The 19851-nt window shown below is 46.1% G+C and overlaps 1 protein-coding gene across 1 annotated transcript in view; it reads right to left on the bottom strand.

Annotated features, from left to right (window-relative positions):
- Positions 1–299: 299 nt before the first annotated feature.
- The window catches only part of USP35 (ubiquitin specific peptidase 35), a 29588-nt gene continuing 10036 nt past the window's right edge, over positions 300–19851 (bottom strand). Inside the window, exons 4-12 of the mRNA XM_044287065.1 lie at positions 18724–18859; positions 17684–17813; positions 16176–16277; positions 14301–14459; positions 12546–12739; positions 3476–3569; positions 2339–2445; positions 750–1950; positions 300–518 (exon numbers count right to left, since the gene is read on the bottom strand). Of these exons, the coding sequence (XP_044143000.1) occupies positions 351–518; positions 750–1950; positions 2339–2445; positions 3476–3569; positions 12546–12739; positions 14301–14459; positions 16176–16277; positions 17684–17813; positions 18724–18859 (2291 nt within the window). The 3' untranslated portion in view covers positions 300–350. The remainder of the gene's footprint in view (positions 519–749; positions 1951–2338; positions 2446–3475; positions 3570–12545; positions 12740–14300; positions 14460–16175; positions 16278–17683; positions 17814–18723; positions 18860–19851) is intronic.

Below are 19851 nucleotides of genomic sequence, written 5' to 3'. Positions count from 1 at the left end.
TGCCGTTGGAGGCTTGTGGATGCGCAAATCATTTACTACCATTTTTATTTTTTACAGTTTTTAAGCCACAAAGGGTCTCCCTCCCTCCATACTCGGCATCTAAACTCTGCTTAGATACACTCAAAGGAAATGTATCTTGTAGACCTTAGATACACAGGCTTATATGGGATATCTGCGGACCATGCAGCTTTACACTTGGCCGATGGATCTGGGTTTGTGGCTGAATAAATCTGCAGAGTACGGTATGTGTTGGATACACTTCGCTCGGGGATCGGGGGGGGGGGGGGGGGGGTAACTGCTGCTTTTTTGCATCTCTACAATCAGAAGAGTATCACGTGCACCTGAAGCTTCTAAAACACGAGACCATGAAAGGAACCGGAGGAACCACCAGCGGCGGATCCCAGACCACCCGCAGAACTGTCATCATCACTGTCCTTGTCAAAGTCCTGCCACCACAGAGGGGACTTCAGCAGAGGAGAGATATAAGCCGCCCTGTTCCTTGCTTCCTTTTCTTGCTCCTTTTAGAAAAAATAAAACATATATAATCATAATAAGGCTGGGTGCAGGACAACCATCCTAAGGACCCACCAGCCTGTCGTCCCCCACCACATCCTTTCTTTTTGGACTCAAACGTGCTTCATTGCATTTACTGTAGGTAGCACTGTATGGCATTAAGGACTCAACACCCATCCCCCACCAAATATTCAATACATTAAACCCACCTTCACATCAATCATTTCTAAACTGACCTGTAGATACTGGATGTTGTCCTTGGAGATGGCTTCCATGAGTTCCTTGCTGAGAGCAGAATCTCCGTGTGACTTCGATGACCGTGAATCTAGATCAGAGCCCGTTTGGCCTTGAGTCCGATGTCTGTAGAACAAAACATAGGCCGTATCCTTGGGGAAGAAGGAAGTGATGTTGCTGACAGATTCAAAGGATGAGAAGGAGACTCTGGTGTCGTTAAACAGATACCACTGGATCTCCATGTCTAGATGTTTGTCGCTTGCAAACTTCTTCATCCCGGTAATGGGTGGCTTATGACCATCTCTGTCCATGCAGTCCCTGGAGTAGCAATAATAATGTCCACTTTCTGAAGACAGTCCAGAGTGCACGATAACTGTGCACAAGTCATAGGTGGAGGACTGACAGACGTCGGCCGAGGTGGATCTACTACTACTACTACTTTCTATACAGCCGTTCTCCGACCGATGAGGATTGATTTGCACTGGTAATTTTAGCATCAAGGGAATGGACACATTGTCTAAGATCTTCCTCCTTCTCATGGCCTTCAAGTCGAAAGAAAACCTTAGCAAAGTCAAGATCAGGTACTGTGGACCTGTGGTGAGCTCCACCACCTTCTCGGCATCTTGTAAGGAGGAACATGTTTCACATCGATACTGATTATCTTCAGTCAGCATCTCAGGGCATAAGAAATGGTTGATCAAGTCTGATAGGGTAAGGGAACATTTCTTCAACTCCGAAGAAGCGACCGAGTCGTGGCTTCCAGGCAAGGAACAATTGTTCTCATCTTTGTCTTGGGAATGTTCTTTGTCTGATAATTTGACAGGTATTACTTTCCCTTGGTCTTCATTGGCTTTTGGTTTCCATGTTCCATGTTGCGGAGAACTTGTTGGCTGCTGGTCTTGGCCTTCAAGATTTTTGGGCCCTGTATCTCTAAGTGACACACCAGAAGACATGGCAGACTTGGGAAGCTTTGTTTTTGAGTCATCTCGTGGTGGGAAAGCTAGAGATAAGTCAGTGAAAGCCTCCTCTCTGGCTGAGGTACTGTGACACTTCAGGCACCGAATTTTAGTGACTATTCGACCGCCAAACATCTTCTCCACCAATGTTCTGTTGCCCAAGATTGTTTTCTTCACTTGGAAACTGCAGTTGGTCTGGGCGAGAGCTTGGGATATTCTTTTGCCTGTTTTTTCCTCTTCATGAAGCCTTGGGGGAGAAAAATAAAGAAACATCACACCGGAAATTTTCAGAGCTTTAGACAGAGGTCAAAAGTATGTCCAGGAGTAACGTAGTAGTAGTAGTAGGCTTGGCTATGTCATCCTCTATGGGCTATCATTACAGCAATAACTACACTTTTTAGCTGAACAGCTTCTGATTAGTGGCGAGGATCTGACAGCTGAGACCCTCACTCCTCACGAGGGTGGGGGTACCATTTCCTCCATTTGTAAGGGACAGTGGTGGAGCATGCAATCTCTAACGAGAAGAAATAAACAGCCGCCGAACTCATCTGTCACCACTTATCTTCATGGCAAAAGAAAGCATCAGCCTCACAAAAACAGTGAACTACAAACTGGACTTTCAGCAGTTGACTCACCGATCTAGTAGATATTTCAGATACTCTGAGCAGTCCTGCTGCACACCAGGTGTAAACCAAGGAGGCCAAAATGATGCCAGGAAACTTTCAGGTGAGATAGCTGGGCGCTATATGAATAAAACATCAGCCACTTACAAATCACTGACTCTATAAACTTATTAACAATGCTTTAAATGATTTGTCCATGTGATCGTCAGAGTATATAGACATAATAGACAGAGATTCTCCGGCTCAGGACCCTTTTAGGTTAGCCAAAGTGAAGCACACAAGGATTTACTGAACTGATCCTGCATTATACTCCAGAGCTGCACTCACTATTCAGCTGGTGCAGTCACTGTGTACATACATTACTTATCCTGTACTGATAAGTAATCCTGTATTATACTCCAGAGCTGCACTTACTATTCTGCTGGTGGAGTCACTGTGTACATACTGATCCTGAGTTACATCCTGTATTATACTCCAGAGCTGCACTCACTATTCTGCTGGTGGAGTCACTGTGTACATACATTACATTACTTATCCTGTACTGATCCTGAGTTACATCCTGTATTATACTCCAGAGCTGCCCTCACTATTCTGCTGGTGCAGTCACTGTGTACATACATTACTTATCCTGTACTGATCCTGAGTTACATCCTGTATTATACTCCAGAGCTGCACTCACTATTCTGCTGGTGGAGTCACTGTGTACATACATTACATTACTTATCCTGTACTGATCCTGAGTTACATCCTGTATTATACTCCAGAGCTGCCCTCACTATTCTGCTGGTGGAGTCACTGTGTACATACATTACATTACTTATCCTATACTGACCCTGAGTTACATCCTGTATTATACTCCAGAGCTGCACTCACTATTCTGCTGGTGCAGTCACTGTGTACATACATTACTTATCCTGTACTGATCCTGAGTTACAGCCTGTATTATACTCCAGAGCTGTACTCACTATTCTGCTGGTGCAGTCACTGTGTACATACATTACTTATCCTGTACTGATCCTGAGTTAAATCCTGCATTATACTCCAGAGCTGCACTCACTATTCTGCTGGTGGAGTCACTGTGTACATACATTACTTATCCTGTACTGATCCTGAGTTAAATCCTGCATTATACTCCAGAGCTGCACTCACCTGGCTGTGCTCTAGAAAAGCAAACACATGCTGCAGCTTCATCATCAGGGGTTGGGAGCTGCTGTCTCGTAAACAGAGAACCGAGTGCCTGAAACTGAGAAGAGATCCCACTGGAGTCAAACGGGTCTAGTCATAAGGCCTCATGCACACGACCGTGTCCGTTTACCCTTTCTTCACTCTTCTTCAGTTCTGTTAAAACCGCATGATGTGGTTTACAATGCGGCTGCTGTGCAGTCAGTCATATGCAGTCATGATGCGGTTTTAGGCTACTTTCACACTAGCGTTAGCAGGGTCCGGCGGTTTTTATCTGGCCGCCTCTGAACATGTTTGCCGTGCTGCGGCCACATCTCCGACCCGTCCCCATTAATATGAATAGGGCCGGAGGGGACTTCTGGTGGCACTCGTGGGCTAGTGTTAGCACGGAACAGCCTGCCGGACCCTGCTGACTGCAGCCGCTACATATGGACATTCCTTTACTGCCTCATGACCATGAGCTGAGCTGGACTTCAGATATCCTATTCCATGTAGGCCTTAGGGTCTATTCACACAATGCGGTTTAGGTGCAGTTCTTATTGCATTTTTACACAGCGGTTCTTGACCTCAGAGCATAATGCAATCTCTGCACCCTCTACAGCGCTGGTTCCCAATCCCAAACTGTGCCTCTTCAGCAATCATTAGACTACAACTCCCATCATGTCCTGACAGCCTGCGGCAGTCATAAAGGGGGGGGGGGGGGGTCTTCCTGCTGGTAGAATCCATGATGCTATTTTCAGTACAAGTAAGTCATGCTGGAGACTATTTAAAGGCATATGGCTGTTTTTTTACCCTCCTGGGGTCACGGTTCTTGAGGACTGGCTTGGGGTAATATAAGGCAGGGGTATACAGCGATGAGGAGGGCCCAATACCAGATGTGCTGCATGGGGTGTCAGAAGCTCCAGCATAGGACATGCAAAAACTGTTGGTGCAGGACTTATTGGTAAACCTGCTACCCCTCACCCCCGCCATTGACACTGGGAAATTAAGGCAAGCGCCCAGTTGAAGTCTTTCTTCTAATATCAGGTCACATAACGCCACCATATGGTGCCACAAAAACTGGACTTGCTGTATTTTCTCTTTAAGACGTTGCCCTAGTCATCTGACTGTATCCATTGTTATTTCTGCCACTATGTGGCAGCATTATGTGGGCTCTGTATGGCAGCATTGTATGGAAGTATGATGTGTGCTATATATGGCACTATCATCTCGTCACTATATGACAGTATTATGTAGGCTGTATATTTCAGTATTGCCTTGGAATGATATTATGTGGACTATGTATGGCAATATTACCTTAGCATTAGATGGCAGTATTACTTTGTTATAAATGGCAGTATATCCTGGTACTATATTGTGGTGTTGTATGTGCGGTATACGTTAGCATTGTCTTGGTCTATGTATGCATTACATGGGCTATGTATGGCAATATTATCTTGGCATTATATGGCAGTATTATGTTTGTTATATATGGCAGTATATGTTGCTATAGTGTGGTATTATTTGTGTGGTATACGCTAGTATTGTCAGTATTATGTGGGCTATGTATGGCAATATTATCTCAGCATTATATGGTGGTATTATGGGGGCTGCATACAGTCAGGTCCATAAATATTGGGACATGGACACAATTCTAACATGTTTGGATCTATACACCACCACAATGGATGTGAAATGAAACGGACAAGATGTGCTTTACCTGCAGACTGTCAGCTGTAATTTGAGGTATTTACATCCAAATCAGGTGAACGGTGCAGGAATTACAGCAGTTTGCATATGTGCCTCCCACTTGTTAAGGGACCAAAAGTAATGGGACAGAATAATAATCATAAATCAAACTTTCACTTTTTAATACTTGGTTGCAAATCCTTTGCAGTCAATTACAGCCTGAAGTCTGGAACGCATAGACATCACCAGACGCTGGTCTCATCCCTGGTGATGCTCTGCCAGGCCTCTACTGCAACTGTCTTCAGTTCCTGCTTGTTCTTGGGGCATTTTCCCTTCAGTTTTGTCTTCAGCGAGTGAAATGCAGCTCAATCGGATTCAGGTCCGGGGATTGACTCGGCCATTGCAGAACATTCCACTTCTTTCCCTTAAAAAACTCTTTGGTTGCTTTTGCAGGGGGTTCAGACCTGAGCGTTCTGAAACAAGCGCTCGGTATGCGCGATTGTACGGGCGTTTACAATCGCGCATACAGAGACAGGCGTGCACACATTGTCGCGCGTTCCCGAATATCTATGTGCGGGAACACGCGACAAACGCCCAAAAAAAAGCTCAAGCACTTGTTTGAGCGTCGGGCGTTTTACAGTGCGATCGTACGCGCTGTAAAACGCCCAGGTGAGAACCATTCCCATAGGGAATCATTGGTTCTTGCCTGTTGTGCGTTTTACAGCGTGTAGGAACGCGCTGTAAAACGCTCAGGTCTGAACCCAGGGTTGCAGTATGCTTTGGGTCATTGTCCATCTGCACTGTGAAGCGCCGTCCAATGAGTTCTGAAGCATTTGGCTGAATATGAGCAGATAATATTGCCCGAAACCCTTCAGAATTCATCCTGCTGCTTCTGTCAGCAGTCACATCATCAATAAATACAAGAGAAGCAGTTCCATTGGCAGCCATACATGCCCACGCCATGACACTACCGCCACCATGCTTCACTGATGAGGTGGTATGCTTAGGACCATGAGCAGTTCCTTTCCTTCTCCATACTCTTCTCTTCCCATCACTCTGGTACAAGTTGATCTTGGTCTCATCTGTCCATAGGATGTTGTTCCAGAACTGTGAAGGCTTTTTTAGATGTCGTTTGGCAAACTCTAATCCGGCCTTCCTGTTTTTGAGGCTCACCAATGGTTTACATCTTGTGGAGAACCCTCTGTACTCACTCTGGTGAAGTCTTCTCCTGATTGTTGACTTTGACACACATACACCTACCTCCTAGAGAGTGCTCTTGATCTGGCCAACTGTTGTGAAGGTGTTTTCTTCATCAGGGAAAGAATTCTTCGGTCATCCACCACAGTTGTTTTCCGTGGTCTTCCGGGTCTTTTGGTGTTGCTGAGCTCACCGGTGCGTTCCTTCTTTTTAACCGCTTGCCGCCACGCTAACGCCGAAAGGCGTCATTGCGGCGGCTCTCCCAGGCTACACTAACGCCGATTGGCGTCATCTCGCGTGAGCCGAGATTTCCTGTGAACGCGCGCACACAGGCGCGCGCGTTCACAGGAACGGAAGGTAAGCGAGTGGATCTCCAGCCTGCCAGCGGCGATCGCTCGCTGGCAGGCTGGAGATGTGATTTTTTTAACCCCTAACAGGTATATTAGACGCTGTTTTGATAACAGCGTCTAATATACCTGCTACCTGGTCCTCTGGTGGTCCCTTTTGTTTGGATCGACCACCAGAGGACACAGGTAGGTCAGTAAAGTAGCACCAAACACCACTACACTACACCCCCCCCCTGTCACTTATTAACCCCTTATGAACCCTTGATCACTCCATATAGACTCCCTGATCACCCCCCTGTCATTGATCACCCCCCTGTAAGGCTCCATTCAGATGTCCGTATGTGTTTTACGGATATACGGATACATGGATCGGATCCGCAAAACGCATACGGACGTCTGAATGGAGCCTTACAGGGGGGTGATCAGGGAGTCTATATGGGATGATCACCCCCTGTAAGGCTCCATTCAGAAGCCCGTATGTGTTTTACGCATCCACGCATCTATGGATCGGATCCGCAAAACACATACGGACGTCTGAATGGAGACTTACAGGGGGGTGATCAGTGACAGGGGGGTGATCACCCCATATACACTCCCTGATCACCCCCTGTCATTGATCACCCCCCTGTAAGGCTCCATTCAGACGCCCGTATGTGTTTTACGGATCCATGCATCCATGGATCGGATCCGCAAAACACATACGGACGTCTGAATGGAGCCTTACAGGGGGGTGATCAGGGAGTCTATATGGGATGATCACCCCCTGTAAGGCTCCATTCAGACGTCTGTATGTGTTTTACGGATCCACGCATCTATGGATCGGATCCGCAAAACACATACGGACGTCTGAATGGAGCCTTACAGGGGGGTGATCAGTAAAAGGGGGGTGATCACCCCATATACACTCCCTGATCACCCCCTGTCATTGATCACCCCCCTGTCATTGATCACCCCCCTGTAAGGCTCCATTCAGACATTTTTTTGGCCCAAGTTAGCGGAAATATTTTTTTATTTTATTTTTTCTTACAAAGTCTCATATTCCACTAACTTGTGTCAAAAAATAAAATCTCACATGAACTCACCATACCCCTCACAGAATCCAAATGCGTAAAAATTTTTAGACATTTATATTCCAGACTTCTTCTCACGCTTTAGGGCCCCTAAAATGCCAGGGCAGTATAAATACCCCACATGTGACCCCATTTCGGAAAGGAGACACCCCAAGGTATTCCGTGAGGGGCATATTGAGTCCATGAAAGATTGACATTTTTGTCCCAAGTTAGCGGAAAGGGAGACTTTGTGAGAAAAAACAAAAAAATAAAAAATTTCCGCTAACTTGTGCCCATAAAATAATTTTCTATGAACTCGCCATGCCCCTGATTGAATACCTTGGGGTGTCTTCTTTCCAAAATGGGGTCACATGTGGGGTATTTATACTGCCCTGGCTTTTTAGGGGCCCGAAAGCGTGAGAAGAAGTCTGGGATCCAAATGTCAAAAAATGCCCTCCTAAAAGGAATTTGGGCCGCTTTGCGCATCTAGGCTGCAAACAAGTGTCACACATGTGGTATCGCCGTACTCAGGAGAAGTTGGGCAATGTGTTTTGGGGTGTCATTTTACATATACCCATGCTGGGTGAGAGAAATATCTTGGTCAAATGCCAACTTTGTATAAAAAAAATGGGAAAAGTTGTCTTTTGCAGAGATATTTCTCTCACCCAGCATGGGTATATGTAAAATGACACCCCAAAACACATTCCCCAACTTATCCTGAGTACGGCGATACCACATGTGTGACACTTTTTTGCAGCCTAGGTGGGCAAAGGGGCCCACATTCCAAAGAGCACCTTTAGGATTTCACAGGTCATTTTTTACAGATTTTGAGTTCAAACTTCTTCTCACACATTAGGGCCCCTAGAATGCCAGGGCAGTATAACAACCCCACAAGTGACCCCATTTTGGAAAGAAGACACCCCAAGGTATTCCGTGAGGGGTATGTTGAGTTCCTAGAATTTTTTATTTTTTGTCCCAAGTTAGCGGAAACTGATGATTTTTTTTTGATTTTATTTTTCTTACAAAGTCTCATATTCCACTAACTTGTGACAAAAAATAAAAAATTCCATAAACTCACCATACCCCTCACGAAATACCTTAGGGTGCCTTCTTTCCAAAATGGGGTCACTTGTGGGGTAGTTATGCTGCCCTGGCAATTTAGGGGCCCAAATGTGTGGTAAGTAGTTTGAAATCAAAATCTGTAAAAAATGGCCGGTGAAATCCTAAAGGTGCTCTTTGGAATGTGGGCCCATTTGCGCATCTAGGCTGCAAAAAAGTGTCACACATCTGGTATCGCCGTACTCAGGAGAAGTTAGGCAATGTGTTTTGGGGTGTCATTTTACAAATACCCATGCTGGGTGAGATAAATATCTCGTCAAAAGACAACTTTTCCCATTTATTTTATACAAAGTTGGCATTTGACCAATATATTTATCTCACCCAGCATGGGTATATGTAAAATGACACCCCAAAACACATTCCCCAACTTCTCCTGAGTACGGCGATACCAGATGTGTGACACTTTTTTGCAGCCTAGGTGGGCAAAGGGGCCCACATTCCAAAGAGCACCTTTAGGATTTCACAGGTCATTTTTTTCAGATTTTGAGTTCAAACTTCTTCTCACACATTAGGGCCCCTAGAATGCCAGGGCAGTATAACAACCCCACAAGTGACCCCATTTTGGAAAGAAGACACCCCAAGGTATTCCGTGAGGGGTATGTTGAGTTCCTAGAATTTTTTATTTTTTGTCCCAAGTTAGCGGAAACTGATGATTTTTTATTTTATTTTTTTTCCTTACAAAGTCTCATATTCCACTAACTTGTAACAAAAAATAAAAAATTCCATAAACTCACCATACCCCTCACAAAATACCTTGGGGTGCCTTCTTTCCAAAATGGGGTCACTTGTGGGGTAGTTATACTGCCCTGGCATTCTAGGGGCCCAGATGCATGAGAAGAAGTTTGCAATCAAAATCTGTAAAAAATGACCGGTGAAATCCGAAAGGTGCACTTTGGAATGTGGGCCCCTTTGCCCACCTAGGCTGCAATAAAGTGTCACACATCTGGTATCGCCGTACTCAGGAGAAGTTAGGTAATGTGTTTTGGGGTATCATTTTACATATACCCATGCTGGGTGAGATAAATATCTCGTCAAAAGACAACTTTTCCCATTTATTTTATACAAAGTTGGCATTTGACCAATATATTTATCTCACCCAGCATGGGTATATGTAAAATGACACCCCAAAACACATTCCCCAACTTCTCCTGAGTACGGCGATACCACATATGTGACACTTTTTTGCAGCCTAGGTGGGCAAAGGGTCCCACATTCCAAAGTGCACCTTTCGGATTTCACAGGTCATTTTTTACAGATTTTGATTGCAAACTTCTTCTCACGCATCTGGGCCCCTAGAATGCCAGGGCAGTATAACTACCCCACAAGTGACCCCATTTTGGAAAGAAGACACCCCAAGGTATTTTGTGATGGGCATAGTGAGTTCATGGAAGTTTTTGTTTTTTGTCACAAGTTAGTGGAATATGAGACTTTGTAAGAAAAAAAAAGAAAAAATCATAATTTTCCGCTAACTTGTGACAAAAAATAAAAAGTTCTATGAACTCACTATGCCCATCAGTGAATACCTTAGGGTGTCTACTTTCCGAAATGGGGTCATTTGTGGGGTGTTTGTACTGTCTGGGCATTGTAGAACCTCAGGAAACATGACAGGTGCTCAGAAAGTCAGAGCTGCTTCAAAAAGCGGAAATTCACATTTTTGTACCATAGTTTGTAAACGCTATAACTTTTACCCAAACCATTTTTTTTTTACCCAAACATTTTTTTTTATCAAAGACATGTAGAACAATAAATTTAGCGAAAAATTTATATATGGATGTCGTTTTTTTTGCAAAATTTTACAACTGAAAGTGAAAAATGTAATTTTCTTGCAAAAAAATCGTTAAATTTTGATTAATAACAAAAAAAGTAAAAATGTCAGCAGCAATGAAATACCACCAAATGAAAGCTCTATTAGTGAGAAGAAAAGGAGGCAAAATTCATTTGGGTGGTAAGTTGCATGACCGAGCGATAAACGGTGAAAGTTGTGGAGTGCCGATTTGTAAAAAAGGGCCTGGTCACTAGGGGGGTAAAAACCTGTGGTCCTTAAGTGGTTAAGAATGTTCCAAACAGTTGTTTTGGCCGCGCCTAATGTTTTTGCTATCTCTCTGATGGGTTTGTTGTGTTTTTTCAGCCTAATGATGGCTTCACTGATAGTGACAGCTCTTTGGATCTCATCTTGAGAGTTGACAGCAACAGATTCCAAATGCAAATAGCAGACTGGAAATTAACTCTGGACCTTTTATCTGCTCATTGTAATTGGGATAATGAGGGAATAACACACACCGGCCATGGAACAGCTGGGAAGCCAATTGTCCCATTACTTCTGGTCCCTTAACAAGTGGGAGGCACATATGCAAACTGCTGTAATTCCTGCACCGTTCACCTGATTTGGATGTAAATACCTCAGATTACAGCTGACAGTCTGCAGGTAAAGCTCATCTTGTTCGTTTCATTTCAAATCCATTGTGGTGGTGTGTAGAGCCAAAAATGTCAGAATTGTGTCGCTGTCCCAATATTTGTGGAGCTGACTGTATGTCACTATATTACGGTATGTGGGCCATGTGTTGGTGAAATTTCTCATTCGACCAGGATTTGGTATATCAGTAAGGATAAGGGTAAATTCAGATCTGCGGCAATGGACCTGGAACGCTGTTCCAGCAAAGAGCGGCCTGTCTGATTTCGCAGGATCCGGCATTGCAGTATTTTACAGTTCACCGATTTCCTGCATAAATGCCGTATTTCAACCGGACAAAAAACAGATGCAATGTTTTTTGTCCAGGTGACAGCCAGCATTTGTACCGGCTCAGGCATGCCACAGATGTGAACGTACCTTTAGGGAACATTCCCACGACCATATTTTCTGTCCGCATCCAAAGCGCATTTTTTGCGGGTCGGATGCGGAAACATTCATTGCTGATACGCAAAAAAAGACACACGGCTGGCATCCGTGTTTTCCAGATCGCAAAGCGGATATGGTTGTGTGTATGCTACCGTAGTCACAGCAACTGGACTTGCATTTTGTCTTGAAGATGTTTCAGGAGTCATCCGAATGGCTTTAACAATTAGAATGATACCGCCATATACAGCCACTATAATACCACCATACAGTACCTAGATAATATTGCCATATACAGCCCACATAACACCCTCGTCTAGCCCCCAATGATATGCAGTGTCCAGATAGAGCTTACATAATATTGCCATATAACTCAACATAATACTGCAATTCAGTTCCTAAATAATACCACCATATAGTGGGGTAGCTTGCCCCTGGACTTCTTAGGGGCTCTGGGCATTGACCACCCACTAAAACTGGCGCTGATAGGATTCCACGATCGTAACTAATTGACAGAAATCAATAATGCCAAGGGTAAGATCACCAATCCAGCTCTGCTACATCTGTAACATGCTGTTGACCTCTTCCCTTAAGGTGAATATCAGAGCGCCCCCTCCATGGAAAGTATCAATAACAAGTAATGTGTAGGTTATGGGGGTACTTAAGAGAGGAGTCAGGGTGCCATAATGGGGCAATTGCATGCTGCCTATAGGGTGGAGTCCATCAGTATGGAGAGGAGGCCGTCAGCTGTGCTGCTCCTCAGTTCACGTGGACATCATGGACCTGCTCAGAGAGGAACCTTGTGCCATTGGGGCCACACTTACTCTGAAGCCATAAACAAGGCCTGCAGGATGCTGTTCATGTAGCAGGTGTTCCCCAGGTTCACCAGGCCGATCTTCCCAGTGTCTGACTTGGATACCAGTCTGGGGTAATATGGCGCCAGCTCGTTCTTCTGGGAGGTCCACGCGTTCTGCCCCAGAAGCTGTTTTATTCGATCTTCATTGGGGACTGGTAACTTCTGCCAGAGAGAAGAACATGCAGTCAGAGACCCCCATTACTAGACTGAGACCACCACCCGGAACTTAGAAGCCATTGTAGTAATACTTCCCATGTTGTAAATGCCCCCACCTTCAAGAGATTCAGGGGCATCGCCACCGTCATTTAACCCCTAATGACCGGGCTTCTTGGGGGCATGGGGACAGAAGATTTTTTTATTGGCTGCGAAAACAAAAACGTACATAACGCATTCCCCAGGACTCACTGTATGGGGGTTGCCAAGTCCTCAGCTGAAGGGGAAGACTCCCTTGATTATGTCATGGTCATTCTTGGATAGGACAATCAAAGGGTTAAACTATCAGGATCAGAGGTTCTTCCAATCCTGGACGTTAGAGCAGGAGCAAGGATGTCATCAGAAACCCGACCACTGCTCTAGCGGCGCAGGACGCAGGGCTTATTCTACAGCGCCATAAAAAGACATCATTAACGGGGTCGTCCCAAGATATAAATTTAACCTCTCTCCATAGTGGATAAGTGTCTGATCAATGGGGGTCTGACTGCTGGGACCCCCAATGATCATATAAACAGGGGGGTCCTGTGTCCCCTCCTTTAAATGGAGCAGCAGTCGAGCATGACCACTCCATTCATTCTCTATGGGAAGTGCTGTACTCAACCCACTGATATGGAGTGGACATGGGACCCCATTCTATTATCGGTGGGGGTCTCATACCTTGGACTCTGCCACCGATTTAAACCTTTGATATATCTCTATGACGTATCAAAGGGTTTATTTTAATTACAGGGACTTTTTATTCACTAAAAAATTCTGCAACTTTCGATTATCCTTTTGTATTCCAATTCCTCACCATTTTCTAGATCACTGCCTGCTGTCAGCCAGTGGAAACTTACTGTCCTGACCACGTCCTACATGCACCGAACAAGCCTGAGCAGGATGATGTGTGTCTATTCACTGACAGAAAGCGGTGAAGAACTGGACCATGAAGTCTATTAGAAAGTTAACATTGATACAAAGCATGAACTTTAGGCCTCATGCACACGGCCGTTGTTGTGTCCCGTGTCCGTTTTCCGTGATTTTCTGCGGACCCGTTGACTTTCAATGGGTCCATGGAAAACTCGGCTAATGCACCGTTTGTCATCCGCGTCCGTGATCCCTGTTTCCAGTCCGAGAAAAAAATATGACCTGTTCTGATTTTTTAACGGACAACGGTTCACGGACCCATTCAAGTCAATGGGCCCGTGAAAAAACACAGAGGCACACAAGATTGTCATCTGCGCGTCCGCGTCCGTTTTTTTTCCCTATCATTTGCATGGCAAACTTGACTTAGATTTTTTTTTACTTTCCTTCATGTCTGGTGATCCTCCAAAAATAAAGGAAGACACACGGAAACGGATCACGGAACAACGGAACCCCGTTTTGCGGACCGCAAAAAAATACTGTCGTGTGCATGAGGCCTTATTTACATAAAACAGGAGAAAAAAACTGAAACGGTGGAAACTTTTTGAACTCCTGGTTCAGGAGAACATGGGCATATCTGCTGCGTGGCATATTTCCCGTCCCCCACCTTTATCGCTTCCATGACTGGTTCATACAGATCTGGATACCCGGAGAAGCGGAAGACCATGCAGTGGACGAGCTCCGCCAACTGCTCCAGGCAGCTGGAGGCCGAATTTGTACCCTCGTTGGAGAGGCAGGAAACCATCTGCGGGATGTGAGGAACGATCTGCAAGACAAGAGGATGCCGCCACCGGGGGTTATTCTGGATCTGTACATCTCTCGCATAGGGGTCTTCTTTTAAAAAAAATATTAAATACACTGTATACTTTAATTCTTCATCATTTTCAAGATCTCTGCTTGCTGTCAGTAAATGAGAACATCCTTGTTTCCATTCAAAGGTAGTCAGCTAGTGCTGCTCTTAGCTCAGAAGTGGATACAACTGTATCCAAACTAGACAATGCTCTGTGAGCCGGACTGCAGACTGATACATTGTAACAAACCACCAGAGATTTGTGCTGATGTGTTGTCTAGACTGGATACAATTGTATCCACTGGGAGCAGCACTAGCTGTATACGGGGTTACTAAGGCCTCTTTCACACTTGCGTTGTCCGGATCCGGCGTGTACTCCACTTGCCGGAATTACACGCCGGATCCGGAAAAACGCAAGTGAACTGAAAGCATTTGAAGACGGATCCGTCTTCACAATGCTTTCAGTGTTACTATGGCAGCCAGGACGCTATTAAAGTCCTGGTTGCCATAGTAGGAGCGGGGGAGCGGTATACTTACAGGGGTGCTCCAGAGTGACGTCAGAGCGCCCCATGCGCATGGATGACGTGCCATGCGATCACGTCATCCATGCGCCTGGGGCGCCCTGACGTCACTCTGGAGCGCCCCGGGAGCCACACGGATGGTAAGTATGCTGCTCCCCCGCTCCCCGCTCCACTTTACCATGGCTGCCAGGACTTTAGCGTCCCGGCAGCCATGGTAACCACTCTAAAAAAGCTAAACGTCGGATCCGGCAATGCGCCGAAACAACGTTTAGCTTAAGGCCGGATCCGGATCAATGCCTTTCAATGGGCATTAATTCCGGATCCGGCCTTGCGGCAAGTGTTCAGGATTTTTGGCCGGAGCAAAAAGCGCAGCATGCTGCGGTATTTTCTCCGGCCAAAAAACGTTCCTGATGCATCCTGAACGGATTTCACTCCATTCAGAATGCATTAGGATAAAACTGATCAGGATTCTTCCGGCATAGAGTTCCGTTGAACGCAGGTGTGAAAGAGCCCTAACAAGGGTGCTCTCTTGTTGTATCTTTACCTCCGGCCAAAAATCTGGAACACTTTGACTGAACGCCGGATCTGGCCTTTTTCCCATTGACTTGCATTAACGCCTGATCCGGCGCCGTGTGTTCCGTCAAACCGGATCCGGCTTTTGCATGTTAAACCCGAAAAATGTGAAAAAAAAAGTTAAAGTTCAGTTTTTTTCAATGCATTTTTTCATTGTGATCAGAATTCTGATCAGGATTCAAATGTAATCCGTTTTCACACGTTTTTCCGGATCTGGCGGGCAGTTCTGGTGACGGAATTGAACGCCGGATTCAAACAACGCTAGTGTGAAAGTAGCCTAACTGACAGCAAGCAGGTATCATGAAAATGGTGAAGAACTGAAACATAAAGTCTATTAGAGACCTGAACTGTTCAATTATAAGGTTACCCACGTTGCATTTAGGTAGGGGAGGTGGCATCAGGACGACCACTCACCATCAGCCCCTATGGTTATCACAGAGGGGCACGCCCTCTATTAGCCCAGGCTTGTTGCAGGACACAGCGCGACCATAGAAGCCTGATGGGACCGTCCCTTTAACTAAGGGGGCTAATACTTTTGCACACTCGGCACACGATCAGGAAACTGTGTACGTATTGGCGAAATGAATCTGACTCTTACCAAGTGAAACGCATCGGGCGAGTGCTGAAAACTCAGCAGCATGTACCTGAGGACGGACAGCGCCGCCTCTCGCACCACCGGGTACAGCAGCTTTGAGAACACCTGAAACGAGAGCCAAATGTTACCTGAATCAGGGGCGTCGAAATCACAGGAAACCTAAAAGCTGCGGACAGGAGCCGCTTCAAATATTTTACATATATATTCAGAGGCTGGGAACCCATCTTGACCTAGTCCTGCTCACACAGCCATACAGCTCGGTGCAGTGTAATCGGTTGGACCTGGACTTAGCTACCACTAGGTGGCGCTGCAGAGCTAATTTGCATACGTTTTTCCCAGGGAGCCTTGCCTGGGAGACTATACGAGCTGAATCTCCGCAAGGTGAACCAGAGCCCACTGGGAATGTTTTACTGGAATTTTCTGTGCCCCAAAAATGAACACGAAATGGTAACATGAGACACCTACCATAAGATCCCCTTAATAATGGCAGCCACAGGGCCCCAAAAATATAGACCTCAAGAGTACCCCCAAAAAAGTGGTTGCCACAGGACTCTCGTAACAGTGGGGGGGACCCAAAGAAACCCCCTATGTTGGAACCCCTATAACCCTATAATAAATTCCTTGATCAATGCTGACCCAGGGTGGGAGAAAATAGTCACTGTGCCCAGGGGTGCCCCTAGCCTTTCTGCTGCCTGAGGCGAAAACTGAAACACGGCCCCCCGCCAATGCCAGTTTCTTAACCTAACCCCTTTGCCACAATGGCCCTTCCGCTGCCCCTTCTTGCCCTGGTCTGGTGGTCCTTGCAGTTGCTCTCTTGATGTGCAGTACCCCAGAGGGTTAATTATTGCATAAAGGGTTAATTTGATGTCAACAAATTGTCCAGAGCCACAATCCAAGGTCACAGTGAGACTCCACGTTTTCTGTGACCGCAACACGCGGTGCAAGTCATGCTGCGACCCCATTCATTCCTATGGCTGCCACACTGCGATACTTGGGCGTGACAAGGGCGTGCAACATATCGTGCCCAAAATCGCTGTGTAGCCCTACCCTAACCAGGGTATGCCCTGAGAGAAGAAAGGGAGAGCCCTCCAGTTACTGCACAGTCCTAGGGAGCGCCAGGGTGGAGCAAGAGAACGTGAAATGTGAGTACTACTATCACCATCTTAGCCACTACCACTCCTCCCATCCTCGTCTCCCCCCCCCCCCCCCCCAAGGTCACTGCAGATGTTGCTCACAGCCTCCTATCCGCACCACCCTCCAGTCCCCCCATGATGTGGCACATGCCGAAACATGATATCACTCCTGGCACGCGCACCACGGGTTCACCCCCCCCCCCCCCCAGAAACGTAAAACTGGAATTTTTAAATTTGAAATGGGGAATTATGCACTAAGTGTCACGTCAGGGGGCTCTCTAACCCCCACTAAGACAAACCCCATCGTAATAACAACTATACATGACGAAAACCGCCAGAACCCCCCGAAGATTCACGATATTTGCTGTAGGTTTGGACCTTTTGAATCTTTGATAGGGAAACCTCGGTCAGAATGCTGAACTTCTTCACAGCGGCGAGCCCCTTTAACAAAGCGATAATCCACTTGTCTATGTCCTTGCCAAGCGGCCATGACACCCAGTCGATCATCCTGCAAAGAGAAGATACTGGAAATCTCAAAACTGTAGCGTAACCATCAGATTTTATGCCTTCGTCTTCCCTCTGCCTGCACTTTTTCTCCCTCTGAGCCTGCTGAGTGGGTTGGGTCTTCAGGGTGGGTGGAGCCTTCCAACCAAATGTCTCTCTCCTGCAGCTCCTCCTCCCCTCTCGCAGCATGCAGACTCGCAGGCACGCTGAGGGAGAGAATGTGCAGCTGCATCTCCCCCCCCCCCCCCCCCCCCCCCCCCTCTATGTTTTCCATTTGCTGTCTTACACTAGATAGATTTTTTAAAGGAGTGAGGACGTTCATGAACATCTACTGAGATCCTGCAGGCAGGGAAGGGGGCATTAGAGGCCGCTGGAAGGTGATACATTTCATTGTGTAGTGAATTCATTTTTGATGGTGGCATTGGCCACAAGCTGCTACAATACATAGACCGTAATGCTTCCATTAAAGGGCTGTCACCAATAAGCACCTGGGTGCAACAATGGCAATGCCGTTGCACCCAGAGGCTCTGCTCCCTGCCTGCTGTCCCATGCCCCCACCACTAAGACTGACAGGCCAGGCACTGAAAACATATTCACGCCTGGCACTGAAGTCTCGCACTGTACAGGGATGGAGGGCCCGGTTGTCCCCCAGCATGGACTGGCCGCTGCGCTTGCGCAGTGCGCTCTCCATTAATTTTTAATGAGCTGCCGAAAATAGCCGAGCGCAACCGGATCTCCCTCCTTCACTCTCGGGGGGCCCCTTCTGGGACCCGCATCTATCTGACATAGTAATATGCCACTAATGTCTCAGATGAGAATACCCCTTTAAGGAATCTACCTCTGAACCAAAAAATGATGGGTCTCATTCATTCAGCCCTGTGACACGTCTACGCCTCTGGGTGCGTAAATTCTACCTGTTAATGGCGGTCATCATCTGGGCGTCGGTCACGCTGTCTGAATTGGCCAAATTTCGTACGATGCCTTCCATGAGCTGCAGGGGGATATACTGCACCACACTGGCCAGGGCACTGGAGGGCGTCTCCATCTCATCTAGAAAACCAAAGAACAGAAATCGAACCATGAGATACAATTGTGTGATTATTTTCCTGGTTCATAGATCACAGTGATCCCCTTTTCATACATCCTGAGTTAATATTAGGGGGTCCAGTGTTCAGGATCCTCATCTCTTGGCCTTAGTGGAGAGTTACAAAGAGTGTCTCTTGCTCTGGAGGACCCGACCTGTCCTTCATTACCAATTGATATGAATGGAGACTGTGTAATACTTAACTTCTCCTGCGGTGGCGCTGCAGGGAAACTGAACACTGCTCACAGATTACAGCTGATCACCGGAGGTGCCAGCAGAAGGACCACTTTGTGATCTAATTATTTTAAAGGGACGCCACAAGTAGGCAGTGTCCAAAGCGGAGAACCCTTTTAAGTATCTGCCCGACTGCTGTCTCTCATTAACAACAAGAAATATATGGTCCAATACTTGACATCTTATGCAACTTGCCTTCTAATTTGAGCCCACACCACCACTACAGTTGCTAAGACAAAACTGCCATATACTTTCTGCATAATACCGCTATAGAGTGCCAAGATAATATAGCTACAGCAAAAACAGCCCATGTAATACCGCCATATAGTTCCAAGACACCATTGCTACAGTATGGTACTGCCATATAATGCCAAGATAATATTGTTATTACATTTACAGCCCACATAATACTACCAAATAATGCCAAGATAATATTGCCATATACAGTCCACATTATACCACCAAAAATTACCAAGATAATACTGACATATACAGTCCACATACCACCAGCACAAAGTGCCAAGATAATTTTACCCAAAAAATTCTAAATAATGGTGCCATACAGCGCTAAGATAATATTACTATATACAGCGCACATAATACCACCATCTAGCCCCAAATGTTATGCAGCATCTCACCAAAAGAACCCACGTAATATTGCAATTCCATTCCTAAACCTTACACCACTATATGTACTGCAGTAGTATTATCTTTGCACTATATG

The sequence above is a fragment of the Bufo gargarizans genome, chromosome 3, assembly GCF_014858855.1.
Source record: "Bufo gargarizans isolate SCDJY-AF-19 chromosome 3, ASM1485885v1, whole genome shotgun sequence".
NCBI lineage: Eukaryota > Metazoa > Chordata > Amphibia > Anura > Bufonidae > Bufo > Bufo gargarizans.
This window is presented reverse-complemented; position numbering and strand designations above follow the sequence as displayed.